Source organism: Melanotaenia boesemani, chromosome 7 (assembly GCF_017639745.1).
Source record: "Melanotaenia boesemani isolate fMelBoe1 chromosome 7, fMelBoe1.pri, whole genome shotgun sequence".
Lineage (NCBI taxonomy): Eukaryota > Metazoa > Chordata > Actinopteri > Atheriniformes > Melanotaeniidae > Melanotaenia > Melanotaenia boesemani.
In genome coordinates this window covers 21,290,161-21,314,940 of record NC_055688.1, presented here as the reverse complement: position 1 = coordinate 21,314,940, position 24,780 = coordinate 21,290,161, and the positions used below count along the sequence as shown (strand labels likewise).

General features: G+C 37.7%; 1 protein-coding gene across 9 annotated transcripts in view; it reads left to right on the top strand.

Moving 5' to 3' along the window:
• The window catches only part of atp11c (ATPase phospholipid transporting 11C), a 46,488-nt gene that overhangs the window by 9,324 nt on the left and 12,384 nt on the right, over positions 1-24,780 (top strand). For all 9 annotated transcript variants that reach the window (XM_041989919.1, XM_041989920.1, XM_041989914.1 and 6 more), the window contains exons 2-11: positions 7,183-7,302; positions 9,507-9,596; positions 14,923-15,003; positions 16,409-16,516; positions 17,856-17,984; positions 18,505-18,593; positions 20,167-20,217; positions 20,621-20,685; positions 20,795-20,876; positions 20,962-21,112. In XM_041989919.1, the coding sequence (XP_041845853.1) occupies positions 7,183-7,302; positions 9,507-9,596; positions 14,923-15,003; positions 16,409-16,516; positions 17,856-17,984; positions 18,505-18,593; positions 20,167-20,217; positions 20,621-20,685; positions 20,795-20,876; positions 20,962-21,112 (966 nt within the window). The remainder of the gene's footprint in view (positions 1-7,182; positions 7,303-9,506; positions 9,597-14,922; positions 15,004-16,408; positions 16,517-17,855; positions 17,985-18,504; positions 18,594-20,166; positions 20,218-20,620; positions 20,686-20,794; positions 20,877-20,961; positions 21,113-24,780) is intronic.

Below are 24,780 nucleotides of genomic sequence, written 5' to 3'. Positions count from 1 at the left end.
TTATTATCTTGCAGTATGTACTGGTTGGTAATATTTTGTCCAAATCTTTCCAATTATCATTTTAACTTTTTATAAGATTTGTTTGCTTTATTATCACATGAGCTACTGTATGAGACGGATGTTTCTACACATTCACTGTTTAATTAGTTTTGACACAATAGATGGAAGTAAAAATAATAGAAAATTCTGACAACAGTTAAACTTGTAAATTGTTTTCTTGCCAGTCAAGGAATATTTGATTGGTTTGGGGCATTCAAGTCCTGGAAAATATTTCACCTTATTCTGACTTAATTATTTTTGCTGTAGTTTAATAATTTGAACCTGCATGCTTCATGTCCATCAACTCCTAGCTGAACATCAGGATAGCTTTCCATCCCCCCCTTTTTTTTATTTTAAGGTGGTGATGTTCCACTCATTAAAGAAAGAAGCTATACATCAATCTATATCAAAACATTTAGGATATGCTGAATACAATTTTTGGTGTTTTAAAACAGGCCTATCATGTGGTCATGCTTTAATGTACTTGTTATGGTATAGTTGGGAGCTGTGACATACTAAATTTAGACATCTTTTCCTGAAAACAACTCAATATATTTTATGAACATAATGAATAATATTGAATTGTTGTTTCTGACATATGTATATAAAAGCATAAAAAGGAAAGAAGAACAGAAAACTGGTTTGTATATCTGGCAACAGACTAAACAAGAGTGAAGGTCAGTCTTTTATATGTGGTGTGTATTGTATTTATGTAGCCTCAGACTGCTATGAGCACATGAACTATAAACAACCTGCTGACGTAGGGATTGGTTGTGCATTTATGAGTAAAAGCAGCAGAAGCTACATGGCCATATGATTGCACTGACAAACTTGGCTTGAGTAAGAATTATGTAAAACAAAGCTGTGTTTCTTGTTTTATTTCTGTGCCAGTCAGATGTCTCCTGGGGGTTGTGCTTAGGTGCATTTCGACTACTGCAACTTTCCCCAGGGAAGAGGAACCTTTTGTGGAACCTAATTATCCAATCTGTTATTCCAGTTGTATAACCTAGATTAAATTCACTCCCAGAAGACTCCCAGTTCAGTGGGTGTTCTCAAGGTTTGGGAGATTGTAAGTGGAATTCAGAGCTGAACTCATCTTAACTGTATAAAAGTATAACTTGTGTTGTTTGCTGCTTATTTTTTTTTATCTTCCAAACAGCACAACCAGTAATTTGTGTTGATCAATTAAGATTAAATTATTTAAAATTTTTTGGCTGCACGGTGGTGTGGTGGTTAGCACTGCAGCATCACAGCAAGAATGTCACTGGTTCGATTCTTGGTTGGGGGAAGGTTTGAACAATGGCCTTTTTGTGTAGAGTTTGCATGTTTTCCCCTTGTATGCATAGGTTATCTCTGGGTACTTTGGCTTCTTCCTGAATTCTCCCTGGGAGTGAATGTGAGCGTGACTAGTAGTCTGTCCCTGTGTTGACCCTGCGATGGACTGGCAACCTGTCCAGGGTGCACCCTGCCACTCGGCCTCTAATTGCTGGGATAGACTCCACCTTCCATGCGACTCTGAATTGGACTAAGCCGTAGAAAAAATGAATGACAATGGATTTTTTTTATTGCTGTTAGCCTGAAAGAAACCCTTGGATATTAGTTTGCTTATTTTGTCTCCCACCTCATAGAGTTCAGAATTCCAACAATCTTTTCTAATCTTTTCTTAAACGGTTGATTAAAATACAAAATGTACCCACAGTTCATTATTAATCATGTCTAAGGAAGAACTGATCATTTATAAATCAGAAATTCAGTTTTGATGTTGATCCTAAAGCATCATATTATTAAATTAGCCTATGCCATAGACGCATTCAACACCTTTCAGCTGGTATTGATATTTTGAGCCAAACTTTTAGGATTGTTATTACAAAGATTACAGTAAGAGTAGAATGAGTTTAGATAGGTAAAAGACAACATCAGTTAAGTTTCAGTCATTTTCTGTATTTTTCTTTTATCATCCTTACATGTATTAGTGATTTATGTTTGAAGAACTTGTAAAGCGTTCTTAAATAGCCGCAGTCTAATGCATTAGAAATGGTACAAGTCAGTTTCAGGGACAGTAACAAGTTAATAAAATCATATAAGAAAAGTTTAACAATGCGTTATGTTTAAAAGTAACTTTTGTGAGGCTTGCGACTCGGAGCAGACAGTGACAGAACGGGATAGTCAGTGAATAGAGAGCTTGGGTGACAGGACGCAGTGTCATCAGACCAGAGTCATCACTGAGAGTTTGGCAGTGGCTGAATGCAGGCTTGCGTTCCTCTTGCTCTTGGTGGAGTACCTTTCTTCCCTTTCCCAGCTTGTGCTCATTTCACAATGTATACATAATTTGATTTAGAGTATAATTTAATGTAAAGTTTCAGCCTCACTCAATTCTCTAATGCAACTGTTTTTCCCCTGACAGAGCAATTACATCTCAGCTCAATTGAGCATTGGATGTTTGCTTTATTGATCTTTGCCAATGCCGTTTAATGAAGAATGTATCTATAGTTTGAAATTTACATACTGCCACCTAACTTTTTTATTTATTTATTTATTTTTATTAACTTGCTAAGGTCATTGACTTTGAATTGTTCTGTATGACCTTTAAAAATGTGGAGGAAAATATAATACAAGCAATTCTATTTTTCCCTGCATTAGCATTTCTTGTATGGTCCTGAGCTAGTTTTGAGATGAGCATTGTGATCACGTAACTGCTCAAAAATGAAGTGGGCCCTATCATCTGACCCTCATTATATTTTCCAGTGAATCCACCACTAAATCAATGACTGTTCTACAGTTCTGTTCTAATCTTTAGAGCCTCAGAATGTGGACCACTTCCTTATTTTAAACGGATAGGTTTTCTCTTTTCTCTTTTAGCATGTGGTACAGTCAATATAAAAGCTAGTATGCACACAACCCCTTTTAAAAAGCCAGGTTTTTGTAGCGTTAAAAATTAATACCATAATAAATCATATTAAATTAGATTTGTTAGGGGACTAAAAGTAAGAATAAAAGTACATTAAGCTGGTTGCGCAAGTGTGCGCACCCTACAAAATATGCTTTAATATATTTTTTATTAAGGTTGGGACTTAAGTTAAAATAATAAATAAAAATAAAAAAATGACAAGCCTTGTAATTAATTAATCTTGATTAATCACATTTTAATCACATAAAAATAATAAATAAATAAAAAAAATGACAAGCCTTGTAATTAATTAATCTTGATTAATCACATTTTAATCACATAAAAATAATAAATAAAAAAAAATGACAAGCCTTGTAATTAATTAATCTTGATTAATCACATTTTAATCACATAAAAATAATAAATAAAAAAAAATGACAAGCCTTGTAATTAATTAATCTTGATTAATCACATTTTAATCACATAAAAATATTTGTCTCAAAACTAGATAAAAAAAAATACTAGATAAAAAGGAGATCATCTGCCAGCATAATCTTAATAATTTACTAACACAATATTTTTAGGACAACTTAAACTTGAACATAAATATTTAAAAAATCATGTGTACTCTTGAATAATGCTTTGATTTATTGTTTTACAACATTAATAAGCTAATCTCGCTGACAGATGTTTTCAATTTGCCAGAGCAAAGGGTGATTGAGATGTGTAGTCACCGTCTGAAATAATGCTTTCATCTTAGCTTTTCATTTTAGACAGATTTTCCTGTGAAAATGCACATCATGAATTTAGTAAGTTACACTGAGTTACAGAAACCCAGGATAAGAAATTTACAGGCTATCCCAAGAGAGAATTGAGGTAAACATGCATTGTAGTTAGTTATTTGTTTACTTATTTATTGGCCATTTGATACCTAAGTTAAGTAGAAGGACCAAAAAACACAAAAAGTCATTCTATTTGTAAAATGTCATATAGTAAAAGTACAAATATATTCAAAACAACAAAAAAAGTTTGTTTCATGCATGAGTTAACTTCTTTTAATATTAGTTGATTGGACGCTTTACTGGAATAATTCAACTTCACTAGATGACACCTTCCTAGATGCAGACAATGTTAAAAAAAGTAGTAAAAGTGAGGAAGAAGAGGTTATAATTCTATTGTTACCAACAACTTACTCACAATTTCAGAAAAAGCTATCTGTGGCCCCTTGCAGAATAAATATTAGTCATTTGTTGCGGATTATTCCGTTCATGTCTTACTAAGTTGAACCTAGTCAAGTATACTCAGTACTTTTGTTAAATTACTGCAGTAGTCACAATACAGACAAATAAGCAGGTAGTGGTGGGTTACTTTATACTGTTTACACAATCACTGTGCTCAGCATGCTAATATGAATTTTTACAGTAAATGATATGATATAAAAAACTGATTCTGATGATCTTTATCATTCCTTTATCTATGGATTTGACAGTTTTGCACCAAAGACAAGTATTGTGTGCACTCTGACATACATTTTGAACACACATGCACACACAAAAAATAGATTAATGAATAAAATAAAAACAAGCTCTTATCATCTTTATATGCACCTCCTAATTGATGGATAATAACAAGCACTTTAACACATTTTACAATTAAAGTTGATATTGCTTGGCTCTGCACTGACATAGTCCATTTATTGCTATCATATATAAATGTTTATTGACAAGATTAACTTTTAAGGCATTGGAAATAACTTTTATCTACTGTGAGATAAGAAACGAAGTAAAGGATAGGCTAGGAACGGATAGGATAGGATGGGATAGTAGGGTTTCTGCTACATGTAAATGATCGTGGCGCACCGTCACAGCAAAATAAAAGCTGGCATACCTTTAGAATTATGATTTTTTTTCAGATCTCACTAATGTAAATTATATTGTATGAATAGATCCATATGAACATAAAGTACATATACTGACCATAATAAGATAAAATTGTATTCAGGAAACGAGACACTGCTCTACAAATAATTCAGTTTTGAAAAATGAACTAATATCAACTTCCTGTCTAGTTCTACTGCAGCTTGCTCAAATGGTGGCAAAGAGGTGATAAAAAAAAAAAGTGTCATACTCCATGCGAAGTGAGAACTTCTTAAGACCGCTAGAACTAGAAAAAAAGGGGGGGGGGGGGGTTTGTGTCTTTACGTGCAATGAACAACTGAACCAGCTATTTCATGTTTACTGTGAAACTTCCTCTGTGGCAGGTCGGGGTTGTGCATGCGGTGGGGTTGGTGTCTTTAAATGCCGAATGCAATGTACACATTTTCGTACTTTCACAGCATCTCGATCAGCTGTTCATTAAATAAATCTCATGAAAAGACAAGTGGGGGAGAGAAAAGCCCTCCCCCACAGTTTTAAAAAACATACTGGAGGAAACCCTTGATGGTGGAAGCAAAATATGGATGAAGCATTTTTGGCTGATCCAGTATATTGACATTTTCAAGATGTACCTGTCCTTGTAGCTGTCTACCCAAAGTTGTTGGATTTGTTTGGTTTGGGGGGTCAGGCAAAAAAAAATTGAGGTCAGAGAGAGAACAGTGTGTGCCAAGCTTTGTAAATGTATGAGGCATTTGGTCTTCCAAGAACACGGTTTGTGTGTATGACTTGCTGTAAGTTTAGAGGCACAAATTTTCCTTTCAGTGGCAGTGAATGGAAAAACAGAAGCTTTACTAATGTTCCTGCAAAATCACAAATACATTTAATGATCTGAATTATATTGTCCTTCAGACATTACCACATTTCAAATTGCCCGAGTTGGCTTTCTTGCTAAATTATTTACAAACATATCAATGAGCTTTGTTATGTAATAGGTGTGATATGAGTGAAGTAAAGGAGCATAAAATGAATAATACATAATCTTACAGCTCAGAGTTTAAGCATCTCTTTGGCTAATGACAGACTGAAGCTTTTAGCTTCTTAAAATGCAACAGCTCACTGGTCAGTGGGTACAGTTAACACTAACAACAGTCAAAACAAACGTTAGAGACAACTAACCTATAAAACCACCTGACAATATGCTGTCTATTATTTTTTCCTTAATAAAATGTGTCTTTTCTCAATCATGTTCAGGAAAATCTGACTAAACAGTTTCTTCAGTCTTCTCCCACAGATTTTTGTTGCATCATTTCAAATGAGTTGTGATCTGTACATACTGAGACTGATTTTCTACAGAATTTATTCCTTACAAAAAACAGCTCCATCTGTCTACAATTACACCTGTATTTATTACTTTTCAGTTTTAACTTGATTTTGCTTGTTGTAAAGAGATTATGTAGAAGTACAACACACATTTGTGTGGAACATTGAATAGGATGATTTATACAAGCCTTTTTGAGATTTATATAAGAAGAACCCTACAAAAATATGACCAGTCCTGGCTTCTGTGTCTCGTTCTGTGATTCATTCTACTGGTCTTTTACTGAAGAGGAATGGCCCAGCCACTAAATTTACGTGGGTCAAACAGGCCAGTCTTTCCTCTTTCAGATGTTAGGTTGCTGTGTGTGTGTGTGTGTGTGTGTGTGTGTATACATATATATATATATATATATATATATATAAATAAATAAATGCTGGTAATGGTAATTAAATTATTGTGAATAATAATGAGGAGGTATAGGAAAAGTTTACCATTATTTAAATCTTGAATGTTAAGTAGAAATAAAAAAAAAAGAAAAAAAGGGAAACATTATTTTAACAAAACTAAATTAAGACTCAGGCTGTGCTTCTTCTGGCAAATTTCCCTCTTCTGGATTTGGTTTTAGTCTTTTTTGTGATTATTATCTACTTAGATTTGAATTTTGTGAAAGGCAGCTCCTCTTTGAATATATCATATGCCACAATATTACATGTTCAAACCAACAAACACTAAATTGCAGATCAGAGCCAGTCAGAGTTGAAGACCCACCCCGTCTCTGCCTTTTAATTGACTTTTTTTATCACTATGTTAGTCTTCCCTTAGCTCAGGCAAGAGAGGACTGAACACTGAATTGGAGACAGGCATTCAAGAGCATAAGTAACTTAGACCGATGACATGTTAGATGAACTGTTGCATCCACAAAAAAAGTTAACACTCGATAAATTTTTGGTTTTATGTGCGACTGAAATGGTTGCACTCTAGAGCACTGTCTTAAAAGTATCTTTTCTTTATCTGTTTATGTCGTCCTGTGTTCATCCACTCCCACTTGATGCTTCGTCATTTAGCTTGGAGGTGATGAGAGAAGAGTAGACAGTAGGACAATCTACGTTGGTCATCGGCCCAGTCCTGCCACTGAGGCTTTCATCCCACCCAAGTTCTGTGACAACAGGATCGTGTCCTCTAAGGTAAGAAACACACTCCAACCTGCTCACAGCAGGTATTAACATGCACGGTGGGCGATCTGATGTAAAATGATATGCAGGTGTGAATGCATCTAATATGCATTCAGGATGCACAAAGACCTGGCAGCTCAGACCACATTTGTAAACTTGCTGTTTTAGTTGTATGTACTCAAATGTGTCCCAGACAATGTTGAAGGGCTGCATAATCAACTGACAATTCATGTGTAAGAAGTAAAATTTTAACCATGCAGACACAGAAATGCATTGCTGCTGGTTAAACAACACAGGTGTTTGAAAGTGATATGTTTATTTAGAAATAAAGTATTAAGCATAATAAAACTGTATCCGCTGGCATATGAGAGTTGTTTATTTGTGGGCAGCTCACCAAAGAGATGTGTACTAAGCTTGTCTAGGACCCCAAATACATATGTCAGTGTCACTCTCCCTGTTTATACTAAGATGATATCCATATACCCATTTGTTTTTGTTTTTTTAGTTAGTCAGTGCTTCCATGCCAAGGGCAGGACATATGTCATCACTGTGTTAACTCAGACAGATACACCATGACATAAACACCATGTCACACGTTTCTCCATTGAGTCTGAAAAAACTGGATAAGATAATTTGTTATTTGAAATCCTCTACTTGCTGTCTTAAGGCAGATTTATTCTTGCGCGGCATCTGCGTGCAGTCGGCTACGGAGTAACTGATGCTGGTGAATTTACTCTTGAACTCGAGCGTAGGGGGTACGCGTTGTTTTGGTGTCGTGTTGCAGTTTCTTCTCCTAATCTGAAGGTGGCAGCAGGAAACAGAAATAATTCAATCAGCTTCTCATCAACTTGATCCACTGGTTATTGTTTTTAAAATCGGTGGTTACCATAGAAATCTAGATATCCAGCAACACGTGATCCCAAACTGACCAATCACAAGAGAGTACCTCCACGTAACCTGTCTGCGTAGCAAGGGTGCACTTCAGGTCTGGAAGAGGTGCGCGTTGAGCCTCTGCAGTCCTACGTGGCGTGAGTATAAATCCGCCTTAAAAGCCATGCATACAGGATTTTTTAAAGAATGTTTTAGGATGCATGGCCTCAGACATTTTACAGGTTGTTAGCACGTGTCTGCTTTCAGGTGTCTTCCCTCAGACTGCCCCCCACCTAAGTCCCGCCCATCTATCCCATGTCAACAGCAAGCTCAGGAAGGTGCTGGCACGCTTATGAATGGCATAAGTGAAATGATGAAGAAGAGGAATCAGTGTGTGATAAAGATGGTCATGGGATTTATATTGGTGCAGAAGGTCCCAGTGAACGGAGACCAATCAATCGGCTTCTGCTAGAATGTCAGAGTAAACAGCCTTTAATTACCCTCAGCTGTAGTGTTTATGCTTTTTGCTGCCTATGCTCTCCATCATCTTGTTGCTTCTGCGCTCTGCAATGACCACTCTACTACTTTTCTTACTCTTGCTGCTGCTGCACCACCACATTCATCCTCCCTCACTGCTGCCACCCCTCTTTTTCTCATTACTTTTACTTTGTTTTCTCTCCAGCAAAATGAGATGGACCTTTCTGCTGTTGCTGCATTTCAGCACTCTCCCCATGCAGACATTCCCCTTCATAATCATGGCTCATTGCTGTTTCTGTGCAGGTGTTTGTAAGTGTATGTGTAAGCCTGTGTTTGTATTTGTATTTTTCACTATGGCACTCTGTTGTGCAGCAGTTACACGTAGGATATTGTTGAGCTGTCTCTCTGGATTTTAACCAGGGAAAAGTGTTGCCTTCATCCCCAACGGTACCAGCAGTCACAGTCACTTAAAAAAGAACAAAAGCAATCTGTTAAGTTCATTCGTTCTGCGTTTAAGAGTAGCCAAATTAAGGAGATAAATCACTAATCTAAATCAATGGAATACCTTTGATACCCCAAGGTCCCTCTCCCTGGGCAGTCGAGAGAACAGAGCGTTCAAGCGATTGAAGTTGCCTTCCTATTTTCTCACCACAAAGTTAGACATAATAGTTACTAAATTCTAATCTTTGGTAATATTAAATGTCTTTAATCTTTCTCAGTTTCCAAGTCTTTCTTTTAAGTAACTCAGTTTGGTTAGAAAAACATACCAGAATTTGAATTAAGGAACAGTCACAAAAATACAGCCACAAATAGTAATATTAGTTTCATATGTCTTACCTTCATCCATGTTTTTATTTCTCCCTATACAGTATACAGTCTGGAACTTTCTACCAAAGAACCTGTTTGAACAGTTTAGAAGAATTGCCAATTTCTACTTCCTTATCATCTTCCTGGTGCAGGTGAGTGCAAACATTGTGTGTGCGCCAACACAAACAAAGATAAGCTTTATTTATCAATGACTTGGTATATGTTTGTGACCGTTTTGAAGTGCAGTCATGTCCACTATGTGAAGGTCTGTGTTTTCTGTCAATGCTAGAAAGTTGATGTAACCTTGTTGTTCAGGTCTGCAGTCTGAATTGGTCACACAAAGCACACAATGATCAGCATGGTTTGATAGCATGCACGACGGCAGGCGGGCGGGCAGCTCAGTTCTGGACCAGCTGTTAACGACAGAGGAAAAACTGATCAAATATAGAATAGAATAAAGCGAGTTGCAGTATTTCAATCAATCTTTGTGTGTGTATGTGTGTGTATCCTCCTTATTTATGTTGTTTGTAATGTTATTAAAGCTTTAAACTTAGAATTTCTTATCTTCCAGAAACAGTTATCACTGGTCTTTTTTAAAAATCTGAATTTGTCTCTGTTTCGGCAAGAAAAACTGAATTTCGGCAAACGGGTGCTTTGTCACAGCTGTTAACATAATCCACCAAAAACAACTTTATCCTACTTATTTATAAAGATGTTCGAGTGAACACCAACGTATGATATCGTGGGTAGTTGTGGCTCAAAACGTTTGAGAACCAACCCCCTAATGCATGCTTTTTGCTGAGGCGGTGCTGCAAATTGCTCGTGTTGATGTCTTGGGCAACAAGTTTAGCTAAACAGCATTTGCTGAAAATGGTTGTTTATCCACATCTGACCTTTAAAAAGCAAAGTATCTCCAGTTCACAGATGCATCTCCCTTTTTAGCTAAAGTTCTTCTGTGTCATCATGTTTAATTTCAATTCCTGCTACAGCTTCGTTTTTTTGCTCTGCTGCATGCACGCTTAGCTGTGCAGCAAGTGAAAAAAGCCCCCCCTTCATTTTCCTGCTGCGTTACATTCTAAACATTGTTTAGGCTGCTTAAACTGATGTTGCTCTTTAAGTCAAATTCATAAACTGGTTACAAGTGAGTAGATTGTGTCTTTATGATAAATCCTTGTTAGCATAATGTTTTCCTGTCATTATGCTGTAATATTATTTTAAAGGTGTGACTACTTGAGAGAAACAGTAGAATATTTTACCAAGAATTGCATTCAGTTTTATCCAATTTGTTGATCAAAATTTCGTTTTGTGCATCTGTCACTATTGGCTTGTATGGTGTGCGCTGTCTTCTTCTAAGTGGAAACTGTTGTGCAGGCCAAGAACGCTGACTAAAGAGCATCGACTTGCATCTTTTTTCTGTCCTTTAAAGTCTCTCCTCTCCTCAAAAAGAGATTTTTTTTGCTCTCTTGCTTCTCTCCCTTTAGCAGCAACCTAAACTATGGCAGCAAATGGCCTTCTAGTGTAAACAGGTGCTGGCGTTCGGCCTGCTCGGGGGAGTATCTACTCTTTCTGGTTGCATACTGACTAAACAAGCTCATAGATTGACAACTCCCAGTAGCACAGTACTGTAACAAACTGAGAAATATCTGCCTTCTGTGTTTCACAAATCCTATTATGCTCAAGCAACATCTGATCAATTGAAGTGTGTTTACAGAGCCTTTGTTTATACCTGACACCTTCTCAGCGTTTTTTTCAGTTAGTCAGATTTAATTCTGTATTATCCTTGGCTAGTATATAATTGCTGGAATTTTCAGTTGAAGTAATGCTCGAAATTACGGTCGGTTAATAGTGTGGGAGTAAACCGCCAAGTACTTGCATCGCTCACAGAAACTGCCCGTTGCTGCATGTTTGTTGCACAAAGGTTTTTGGTTTGTGGTATGTTGAGAGAAAAATGTTCATTTGTCTGAATGCATGTTTGTGTGTGTGCCTGTGTACATGATGTATGAGTCAGTGGGTGTCCTCGGCTTGCTGATGGTGTTTACCCAAGCTGCAGTGTGGTTGGCATGTCTCCACTAATCCAACCTCTCTCTGGTGAGGCTCCTTATCCCAACCACTCAGTTTTTTTTCCCATGCAGCTATATCATGTTAGTGAGAAACAGGTGTATTGAATGTGCAATTCTATTCCACAGACAGAAATAAATCCTTCTCGTATGAGGGAGGCTTTATGCAAATGCTCTATCTACAATCAGATGTCATCCAACTCTGACTCTACTCTATTTCCTTTTTGTCTCACCTCGTTATTTAGACTCTTTTTTTTTTTCCCTGTATATCTTTCTCCCTTTCTATCTCGCATAACCCCCATCTCTGCAGCGCTGCACTGCTGACGTCAACAGGGAGCCCTCTGTACTTCTGAGCAACACAAATAGACACAGGCTGATAAAAAAGCACCACTCTTCTATAAATAGCCCCTGTATGTCTTTGCCTGGATTTGATTGAATGGAAATACGCCAATGCAAGAGAGTCAGACAGAAAATGAGAGTGAGTGAGTGAGGGTGATGGGGTAGGAGGACATGAGGACCCACAGCACTGCCCTAGAGACCCCGGGGACCTGCTGTCTGTCGCTCATCCTGACACACTTCTCAGCTCAGATGAAGGGCTTGTGCTGCTTTGCTTCTCTCATATCACACCAGCACATCAGCAGCAGTGCACTGTTCACTCCTATTGCTGAAAATGTATTTATTTATATATTTATTTGGTGCAGTGGGAAAAAAAAGGTATTTGGCCTTCTGGAATTTTAGTGAGGGATTATAAATAATTTCATTCATGAGACAAAAGATCTGGGAGGATTTTATGTTGTTTCGTTGGAGAAAACTGGAAGGTTTTGTGTAGATCTTAGTTTTCTTTACTGCTGCAACACAAAATGACTGTATGTATGTAGCCAGCAAGTTAAGAACCTATAGGAGATGTCATGTCAGAAAAAAAGAAGAAACACTTTGCTACTGCAAATTCAGCCAGCTCAGAAGAGGTGCAAATCCAGCTTTCGGAGACTGTATGAAACTTTGTCAGGTCAAGTGTGGTTTGTTTGTATATGCTAAGATGTAAACAAATGGCTCTGGTTTTGCCAGGTTATTGTCTCTACATAAAAAGAACTAAGTTGGAATTTAGTTGTTGTAAACAAACCTCTTCCTGTCACCGTCAGATCAGACCATTCGGTGTGAACTTGTCCTGACATTACAGTAAGCAGCTTCCTCCTTCAGCTGTTACAGGGCTGTTACCAAAAAGATCCTTAAACTCTTAGCTGAACCTCAGCCTTATCATGTAATGAAAAAGCTAATTGCAGTGACCATTTGCTAGTCTTGAGAAAGACAAGTGTGCTGCTTTTGAAGGAACTGTAGAAATGTGTTAAGTAACATATCCAATATGCTGAAATCTCGATTGATTGCACACAGTTTAGGTTTTTACATCTGTTTATTACTATGTAAGGCAACCCAAAATGTTTTTCAAAATGATAAGCAGCATGCAGAACAGGAACTAATGCTTTTACACACATCAGCAGCATCTGGAACCAATCAACTTTGACTTCCTGAAACACAAACCACTGTTGGCCAAAAAAGAAGCACCATCTGTTGACACGTTGATCAAACGAAACAAAGCTCAAATATTTAAATATCACCAGGTGAACTGGCTGAATACAAGTTCATATGAATTTCAACACATGACATGTGACACTGACTCTGTGCTGATCGTTACATCATAGTAACTTTCAGCACATGGTTTGGACATGCTTTGTTGCCACAAGATCCGGGAACCTTTCGGTCAGGCCATGAACCATGGACTTCTTTGAATACCATCCTAATATCCGATGAAATTCACTCTCTTGTTTATTTTTGGAAAACCATTGGTTATAGTGGACCTGCCAATAGTACTATAGCATTTTCAGTGGTATTGTGTAGATGCACACCTTTCTGGAAAAGCTTCTGTCTGCTTGACAAACTTAATTTAAAATCAAAAGGCTTTCTTCTCTGTGTGAATGTGGTCATAATGTCAGATGAAAGTTCCTCTTTTTTTGTTTTGTTTTTGCAAGAATCACTGTTAATACACAGACATCACAAAATAACCAGCATCTGTTGTATTTTTTTATAGCCCCCTATTTTCTTTTCATTGATCAATAACATATTTAGAATCTGTTTGCTAAATAATTTTGTACTTTGGTGTCAGTGTGTATTTGGCCACCTGGCTGCTACATCACTGGGACTTTCTGTTCTTGAGCCTTCCTGTAGTTTCTATAGTTCAGTCTCTAAATTAATTTAAGGGGATATGTAATTTAATCTATTTTATGAACTTTATAAAGTGTTTTGTCATTCTTTTTCAGTGTTTAGCATATTAATGTTAAAGGTATTGTTCAGCTTTGAGAATTTGGTCATGTCCATCAATGCACTGTTCACATAAGCAGGGTAAATCGAGCTTTTCTCAAGAGGCTTTCATTGACCCACTAACAAGTCAGTGAATTGGGAGGAGCGAGATGTAGAGTCTTTAACAGATGGCTACATGCACCATTTTCATGTACTTGCACTGCTCTTTTGAAGCTTTGAGCGTTCTCGTGTCTGGCTCTCAATACCTGAAGCCACTTCAGTAGCAGTAGTATTACTTGTATTATCTCTGTCTCACCAGAGTCACTAGTTACGATTAATTCGGTGGGTGGGGGGGGGGGGGGGGGGGGGGTTTGGGGGAGGCAAACAGGCAGGCAATCTGCTTTCTGCAGAATAAGGAATGCCAGGATAAGTCTTTCTGATGCTTTAAAACACACAAGGCTTTTGTGTTCTAGGGTTTTGAGCTTTGGGCCTCTGTCTGATACTGCTCTTAAACAGATTGTTTGGGATTACTTGATCACTGGGTCAAAATTCTTATTGGACACAAGTCCTAACAAATGTAATACATGTACACATAATGTACCTCTCTATTCACTTGCACATAGCTCAGGCAGGTAAGGTGAGTAGACGAAGCCTCCTGCTGGTCGTCTCCCATGTTTTGGCAGAAAAACAGAAGTGTTGGCATGCCTGCAGATTATGCACTCAGTCCCTAGCTGGCTTGATTAAAAATTCTGCGGCCCAGAGCCTCTTCTGCTTCCCTTAAAAATGTAAAATGTCTTCTTCATCTTTCCTACTCACAAACAAATGTATACTTGTAGAAATGCATGAGAAGTGGACTACCCCCTGTATTTTGAGGGCAAGCCCCACCTTTTCTATCTTTTTTTTTTTTATTCATCTCTTTCTGTGTTTCACTTTCTTAAACTGCTTTAAGGAGCACTGTAATAAAGAAGTTTTTTAGAACACGTTAGCACACACTGCCCCTGCTGCAGCCACAGAACATGCTACAGTAAAACTTTGTAATAATGACCAGGAATGCATAGTTTTACATTTCAAAGTCATATGTTAACATAAACATTTTGTGTAACTTGATTGCTTTTCTCTCTGTCTATAGGTGATAGTGGACACCCCCACCAGCCCAGTCACTAGTGGCCTACCTTTATTTTTTGTGATTACAGTAACAGCTATCAAACAGGTAAGATACTGCCTAATGAGGTTCATTAGTGCTGATAACAGAAATGTCATTGGGATTTCTATTCCCAGGTTCTCATTTTCTCATTGTCTTTTATCACATTATATACTTCTACCCTCTCCATATAACATATTAAGTCCTGCTGCCTTCATAACTCCCACTGCGATTTTTCTAAACAGGACCTTGCTAAAGCTGGATTAATACTTGCGCATGGTAGGGTCAGTGCAGCTGACACCGGTGAAATGTGCTCTCGCACTTGAGCGTATGGTTACGGCGTTGTGTTGCAGTTTCTCTTCTGCGGTAACCACACAAATTCAGCAAGAAGCTCCAGAAATCTGGAAACAAGTAATCACAAATTGACCAATCAGAGGGGAGTAATTCTGCGTAACCACACTGCAAGCAGGGGTGCACGTCAGGTTTGGAAGAGGGGCTGGTTGAGCCTCTGCAGACCTACGTGAAGCATACCGTGGTAACCGTAACTGACCTTACACAGACAGCGAGTATAAATCCAGCTTTATGCTCTCTTGGGTTTTGCATGAACGTGCTCTGCTGGTAAGTTCTGATTGGGATAAAGATGGAATGGACTCTAAGGGAGTGTGAGAAAAAGGAGAGAGAAAGTCTGTTACTAACATACAAATTATCAAGGGAAGTGTCTGCTTCTCTGACTGTTACTACAATATCCCAGCTTTAGATGTATTATTTTACAATAATGGGTGGACTTCCTTCCACAAATACATGGGAAGCACTGATAGTACTGGACTGCCTTCAGCCAGGCCTTGAACACCAATAAGATGAATTTTCAGGACCATTCATGAAATGCCATGTCTCTTCCCTGGCATAATTTCTTTCTATTAGTCAATAAGACTTTTTCCTTCTATCACCTTTGCTGGTAAGCCTACTTTTTGGCTCAAGCTCAGCCTTTGCACACATGCAATGTCCCCCTTCTTTCCCCTGCATTACTGTGTCATCTCTCCTATCTCTGTCACTATCTTGAAGTACTTTGGAAGTCAGTACCTTATTTTTTTGTCTTCCCTAAACTGCATCCCAAACAATATTGTGTTTTCACCTGACTCTGTATTATTGTGTAATTTACAGTTCAAATACACAGCTTGACAGTCTTACATTCTGCTGCTGCAAGCACTCATATACTTTATGATGGAGCACTGGATTTAATAATCAAACTATAAGCATACAAATATTTTATATTTTTGCAACTTTACAACAGGGATTTTTTTTTAACTTCTATGTGCCTCCATTTTAGAAGCTGAAAAACACACACTCCTGAGTTTGATAACCACAAATATACTATGCTCTACAGTTTTGACTTTTGGTGTCCTGTGAATGCTAATGCCACATGGAATATTTCTATCTTTTCTTGTGCCCTGATGATTTTGGTAAATTACTACAGGGATATGAAGACTGGCTACGGCACAAGGCCGACAATGAGGTGAACAAGTACCTTGTGACTGTGCTTGAAGATGGCCAGAGGATACGGAAGGAGAGTGAGAAGATCAAGGTACCTTTTAGCAGACACATCTTAACTTGGTTCAGTTGGAATAAATAATTCTTTGGGGATATGGTCAGAGTGGATCTGCTGGCAGTGTGGCATGACTGTGTTTAGAGTGTATTCACAGGGGAGAACATGTGCTGTCTGCTGAACTGATTCAATGTTCAAACATGGATATGATGATAATAAAGTATCTAGGGTATTTCGCTGATGTTACTTCTCTTAAGCAATCCAATTTAGTTTTCAGCAGTTTCAAAGATTTTCGAGTGTTTGAAAAGGTAAATGTTCAATAAAGAAAATATGTTATGCTTTTTTTAGATAAGGATAATAGTTCCTTTCAAACCATGTTTTTTACAGTTCAGAATATCAGTCAGTTTTACGGGTTTGGAGAGGGTCATTTCACTCCTACATACATGGAGCATGCCCCATTTTGAAAAATGGACATTCTGACATTAATTACACTCAGTGATCCTTGATGCACATTATTACTAAGTGAGTATACAGCATCTAATCAAACTCAGAGAAAAAGACATGAGTGGCAGTTTTACTCTGTTAAAAACACATTCCCTTCTGCAACATGGCTACAAAATTCTGGTAATCTCTCTTTTAGTAACCATCTTGTGGCAAGTCATGCACTGAACTGGCATTCAGGAACAAATGGGGAAACTAAAATGTCTAACTTCCAACTGGGATGTTGGGGTTGGGTGTGGCAGGAACAGTTTTTAACCAGAAGACAGAATTCTTAGTCAAGATATGAAATAAAGTACTGACAAGGCATTACTAATATTATAGCTTAAAATTTGTTGTTAACAAAATCCCAAACAACAGCAGAGATCTTTGGACTTTCCACTTAATGATGTACAATGAATGCAACAAGTTTTAAAGTTCTGGGTGATAAGAAACTTGGTGAGGCTTATATATTCCCTTTTAAACAAGTGTTTATGCGTTTTTAGATTTAAACAGACCAACCTGGCTGTGTTAAAGGTCTGCTAGAGTTGCTGACATCAATCTGTCAAAATTGCAACTTCATTTTAAGCTGGTTCGGCTTTCTGCTAACTTAAACTTGATCAAAGTGCTTAATAGACTAGAGGATTTTATAATTGGCTGCCCAAGCTAAAGTTAGAGGGGTTAGGACTATTCGAGCAGTAATAAAAGAAGGCACATACATGGGTTGCTCAAAAGCCAGCAGTGGTACCAAAATATCTTCAACAACTTGGAATTTTTTTGCAAATTTTTTAGTCTACCTACTCCATAGTGGTAAAATCTCAGTCTCTTAATTTAATAAGTTTCTTTTACCTGAGAAAAGATGTTGCATCTTCATCATTGGTTTTTGTTTGGTTCAATTCAGGTTGGAGATGTTGTGGAGGTCGAGGAAGATGAGACCTTTCCCTGTGATTTAATACTGCTGCAGTCTAGCCGAGATGATGGCACATGCTTCGTCACCACTGCAAGTCTGGATGGAGAATCCAACCATAAGGTAAGATGCATTGCTCTCTCGCCTACTTTCATTATATCATTGCATTGAAATGTTGTACTTTGATTCAAATTTGATGGAAAGAATTTGACTTTAAATTTTAATCTTTCATAGTATCAGCTATTTATGTGATGCACATTAGGATGAGGAGTATGAATTAGGAGAATTGATTCATTTTAATAATTAATGCAATTTTCTATAAATGCTTTAACCTGTGTTTAATTATGAAGTCAAGCAGCATAACTAATTGGAATTATAAACTCTGTATATATTGCATAAGTTTTTTTTTAATTATCTGATTGTCAGCCTGTCCTGTAGAAGTTTCTCTTGTCCAGTTTCTCAGAAATGTTTAAATTTTTTGCTACTTTGAGTTGTCACAGTTTGTCACAACATCTCAGTATCTTCTGTGCTGCCAATCTCCTGTACTTCCACTGAGCAGGAAGTCATGGAAGCTAAAATGACCACTTGACCTAAGTCAGTCACAGCTTTCACATGTCATTCGCTGCCTCTTCCACCTTTCCAGACACACTACACAGTGCCAGACACAGAAAGGGATCTGGAATCTCTCAATGCCACCATCGAGTGTGAACAGCCACAGCCTGACCTTTACAAGTAAGGCAATCATCATGTGGTCTCAACAGATTTACACAACACATGTGTGTTTACTGTAGTTTGTTGGGATATGTATTAACACCATGCTGTTTAAAATGGCATGAAGAACAGAGATGAAGGCTGTTGAAGGTTTTGTCTTGCATTTGTGTATTTACTCTTGGTTTCATGTTGGGGACAGTGGAAATTTGCCTGTTTACAATCATTTTTATCTTTTTATTTGTTTATTTGAGTTTACTTCATTTCATAATAGTCAGGGTTTTGGTAGAGCTATGTTTAAAGAATTGATTATTTAATTTTAAATCAGTTCAAATTTAATTACCAAAATCAATTCATAAAACTTGGAGATCAATTTTTAATTTTTAAATTTTCTTTTTTTTTTATACGTCGTCTTTTCCAGTGACGTGTCCCTACTCTTGCATGACTTACTGAGCCTTAGTGAGATATTAGCAAATATACACAACTGGTTGCCTGTGTCGCCTCCGTCCAAAATCAGCTTCTCTTGCTAAGATAATGTCAAATTAAGATGTTTTCATTCACCAGTGTGGATTCCATTAACCTGTAAACTATTCTGCAGCATATTAATGCTCACTTTAGCAGCTAAAGCTAAGACAACTGGAGCCGCCACATTCAACAGGAATGATGTCACCACGCACATACGTACTTCAAAATAAATATGGTATGGTGATAAAAAGTCATATTTCCTGCAGAACAGATTTACATTTCAACATAATCATGAATATCAATTCGTTGCTGTTTACAACAGAAACCTAACAGACACAAAATATAAAGAATGTGAATAAAGACAACAATGGACTAAAAGTTGTACTGGACGCAGCCATGTTTACAGCTGGAGTCTCAGGGTCCCCTGAAACATATACAAAAATTCCTCATATTACAGCCTAAAATGGATCCAATATTCTTTGTAGGTTTTATTAACATTAACACGTTATCTGAGATCTGAACTTTAAGAATATTTAGAGGGAATCCACTGAATGAAATGGTTTCATTATGGAATTTAAAAAGTTTGTTTTTTTTCTGTCCTGAGTGTTTTTTTTTTTTCAGCTGTTTTGACTTTAAGTATTTCTGGCTGTGAATCGGGGGAACCATTGTATTGTTAGGGTATTTCAGAAGTGCATGCAGATGTCATATCAGATTACAATATTATTACAATTATCTGATTACTCCCAGATGACTGATTTTGATTGTCACATAAATCGAAATAGGCTGTGAATCGAATCGATTCAGGAAATTAGTGACGATACCCAGCCCTAGTTTTTGGTTCCCCCTTGGGGTAAGCAGTAGGAATGCTGTAGTTTAACTAGATGCCAGAGTGGTGTTACGGATGTACAATGCAGAGTCAATAGAAATAACTGCATCCTGCTGGCAGACCACCAGTAATTAGTGGACCTCCAAATCTGTGCAGCTTTAAAGATAATAAACTCTGCATAGATTTTAATTCCACAATTTTAAACCGTATCTAGTATTAGAAGAATGAATAATGCACAACCTCCATACCACTTGTGCCTTTTGTGTTCAACTTTAGTTACTGAGTATGTATGACATTTTGTTCCAGATTTGTTGGCCGTGTGCACATCTACAAAGACAGCCATGAGCCTTCGGTGAGGTGAGCGGTCTCATTCACAACCATCTTAACCCACTTTAAGTGAGAGCAAAATCAAAACACAGTTGCTTAAGCACTCATTTGTTTCCTTTTGCATCACCAACAAATCACTACTCCATTGATCATTCATTGCAGACAAGCATTAAAATTAAAACAGCTTGGCAGGGTTTTAGTCGCTACTTCCAAAGCCCTCCCAGTGGTATTCATCATTGACTTCTTTGTAATGGCCATATACACAAACGCCAGTGTCCTTCTCAAGAACACTCTGCAGGCACACTGTCACTGCACATTTTAGAGTGGATGCCAGCTTGCCTGCCAGGTTTCCATTTAGAGAATATAGAGGTGTGTGTGGATTGCACAGCTTGTATATGACTGAACAGTTTGATCTTCTGATGTGATTGTGCAGGTCTTTGGGTCCAGAAAACCTACTTTTGAAAGGGGCAACTTTGAAGAATACTCAGAAAATATGTGGTAAGGGGAAGGATATTGGTATTATGACTGTGAATAACATCCCCAAATATGGTCCAATATGTAAAATGCTGACCTCCCCTTTCCCTATTTTATTTCTCTCTCCAAAAAGGTGTTGCAGTTTACACTGGCATGGAGACAAAAATGGCTCTTAACTATCAAGGCAAATCTCAGAAACGATCTGCTGTGGAGAAGTAAGTTTAAGCAAAAGCTAAAGAGAAGTTTAAAAATACAAGACATACATTTGATAATCAGTACTTTGGTCTCTTATACTTTCAGGTCCATCAATGCCTTTCTTCTAGTTTACCTTTGCATATTGGTGAGCAAGGCACTTGTTTGCACTACTCTTAAATATGTGTGGCAGAGCAAGCCTGGACAAGATGAGCCATGGTACAACGAGAAAACCCAGAGGGAGAAGGACACAAATATGGTGAGCTCATGTCTTTGACACCTACTGAAGTACCTGTTCTTGTTGATATAATAAGTAGCAGGTTATGTATGTCGCAACACTACACCCAAAACATATCCTGAATCATTAATGCTTAGCCTGATTAATGCTTAAGACCTAAACTTTAAGCTTAACTAAACTTTAAACTTAAAGCTAAACTTTAAACTGAAGCTTTAAACTTAAGACTTTAAGCTTTTAATTGGACAAAATAAATTAAATAGCAACTATTTTAGGGCACACATTAACTACGGTGAAGTCCTGGTTGAACTTTACCAGACCTGTACTGTGGCTGTTTGAGATTTCATCTGCCTTTGGTTTAGCTTCCAGTAAGTATAGCTTACTCAGTAACGTTTAGATCAGTTCTGAGATTCACAGGTAGATTTTACAAGTTACCTGTACTTCAAAATTAATCTTACAGCTTCTGTCATTTCATCTATTTTAGTTACATCACACCACAAATGCTCACACCCAGGCCTGTCGCGATAAGCAATAAGTCAGTTAATTGCACGGTAAGAAAAAATGAGCGCACAGAGTTTGCCACTACAGACTGTGTATGACAATAGGTTTCACTATGGAGTTTCTCGACTGAATACTCTCGTGTCATACTTGACAGCAGCATGTTGCAGCACGAGACCGTGGTGAAGCACTTAACCTGTGCAGCCGGTATGCCGCATTTGTTTACAGGGCTGCCAACTCTCACGCATTGACCGTGAGACTAGGCCTGTCACGATAACAAATTTAGCTGTACGATAAATTTTCTCAGAAATTATCGCGATAAACGATAATATTGCGCAGAGCACTAATGTGTCATTTTGAGACCATTCTCAACTAATATAGTGACATATGCCGTAATAATGCAAGTACACATTTTCAAAGGTCAATAAACTAAATAAATAAAAGCGCCTTTTTCACTGTTGCATCTTCAAATAAACTCCAGACAAGTAGACAAGCATGCCGGTTTTAATGACGAACCAAACTTCAGCACTTTACATCGAACAAAAACCCGTGTTCTTCTTCTGCTCTTCAAAATCTACTGCTTGTGAAACAAAGTCATTCTGCCCTCTGTTGGCCTTATAAGTAACTACAACCCAGCAGTTAGCTGGGATACCACATTCACATACGCCGGGACACCGGCCCAAAAGTTATGCGGCCCACCGGGAATCCTCCCAAACCTCTCGATTAGCCGGCATTGCTCTTAATGTGTATTTTGTCATATACGGTAGTATATAGGCTGATTCTATTTGCGTAATGTGCCTGCGGATTACAGGGGTTATTACGGTAGACCAGGAAGTGGGGGCTTTGTACTGACGTCGTAAGCTAGAATGTGTGTGTTCTGCTTACATGTGGGAAGCAGCGAAAAAATAAAAGAGGAGATGCTTGCATCTATTATTTACATATTTCAGCATGAGAATCGGAGGTTTAGCGCGAGAGCGTGAGAAGCCACTTAAATACGCAAGTCTCACGGCCATTGCGTGTTGGCAGCCGTGCAAAACAAATGCGGCTTACCGGCTCGTGCTGCAACATGCTGCAGTCAAATGTGACACTAGAGAGATCACTCCGGAAGAAACCAGAGCGTTTAGTCGAAATACTCCATAGTGAAACCTATTGTCATACACAGTCTATGGTAAAGGGGGGACGAAAAAAAATTATCGCGGCCGGCAAACTTATCGTGCTCTTATTTTCTTATCGTTCAATTAATTGACTTATTGCTTATCGCGACAGGCCTACGTGAGACTCATGCATTTGAATGGCTTCTCACGCTAAACCTCCGATTTCTCACGCCGAAATACACATCAAGAGCAATGCCGACTACAGCAACGATGCGCAGTATATTTTTTTCTATTTTTTTTAATACAGTGGTACTAACTGGCAGTTTTACCAGTTTTCCTTGTCTGAGCTCCATGTTTAATATTTATTTAATATATTATTTTGAAGGGCAATTTCGTTTACAGAAGAGAGACTTTATTATCTATCATACTTTTTGTTTTTGGTTGTGTTTGGTTTTCATTCATTGTTAATGAGACTGAGAGTCCATTTTATTTATTGTTTTTGTTGTTTAAAATTCCTTCCAGTTCCAGTGTAAAATGGTCTTTAGAAATTAAAGTTTAATGATCTTTGAAAGGGCGTATTTACATTATTATGGCATTGTCATTATATTAGTTGAAAACGGTCTCAAAATGACAACATTATCGCTTTGTGCAATGTTATCACTTATTGCAAACATTTCTGAGAAAATTTATCGCACAGCAAAATTTGTTATCGTGACAGGCCTACACATACCTTAACACGGCCACTGTGGGGTCATGCAAGCTCTGAGTATCTCCAAACCTTCATCAAACTTCGTTCCAGTCATTCTGTTTCTGTTTAAATAATGCTAAATAAAGCTCTTTCAGAATTGGTTTACTTTGAGCGGGTTTGGCTTATGAATGGTTTGCATCTTGTAGTGAACCATTTGTGACTGGATGTTGTGAAGGGGTTTGGCTTCACCACTAAAGGGTTCTGTGATCATCCACCACTATTCTTCTGATGTCCAAGCTATTTTCTATTTCTATTCTTTTTTTCTTGTAAAAAACAAAAAACAAACAAAACAAAAAACAAAACTGTTGACTTGGTGACTCCCATTGGTCCTGGTGTCTGATTGATTTTTGTTTTTCAGTCTGATGCTGTATTTGGGAGCTCTGCATGCTGCAGTTTCACAGGAATAGCAGCCAAATGCAAATGCCCCACTTTACTGGTGCATGTTGCAGAAAGAACCATCCCTCTGTTAATGTGATAAATACTTAACCATAAAGGGTTTCTCATGTAACTTTTAAGTTCACTGTCCATTCATAATATTAAAGTATTTTACAGGCACTAACCTCCTCTGATCCACTAGTAAAACAGTAAATGGCCACTGTTGACCTACTTTGTGACATGACCTATTTCATTGGCTGTTAGCCCTCTGGTCTAGCTTTAAATTAACTGTAAACATTTTGATCACAGTCATGCCTTTATATTTGTGGTGTGCATAAATAAACACATTTGTTGCATGTTTATATACACAAGAAATATGTATGCATATCCTGATTTTAGATGATACACATTGTTGTATGGCTGTGCTTATGAAGCACAATCGTTTAAAATTTAGTTCGCCCCACCCTGCCAGCAAATATCCCCCTACTTACTGTACATGAACTTTTGAGTTTGCTATGCAGATGAATGGTGCAAAATTCTATAACTAGATAAGATTTCATCACAGCTTCAAATGAAGGTTATGTCATTGGTTTGTTTGTTGTAGAGATTACCTTAAATGTTGTGGACTCATTTTGAACATGCAAAATTTTATCAGATGTGGTACATCACCCAATTTGAAGGTGATTCACACCAGGAAAGTTTCGGGGACTCTGTTAAACTGGACAGGGATTTCCGAAAAGTTTCACCTTCCTTTGGTTTGTGTTCAAACACAAAAGGAAGTGGACCAAATCACCAGGCCGACATCAGATAGCTAAAACAACTGCTCGCTAGAGGGTGATACTCTCCAAAACAACCACTGATCACTAATGAAAAAGCAGGAAGAAGAAGACAAGGTTGACAAGGACCAAAAGAGGGATACTTTCACACATAATAATGCTATTACATTAAATAAATAAATGAATGAATAAAGAAAAGTA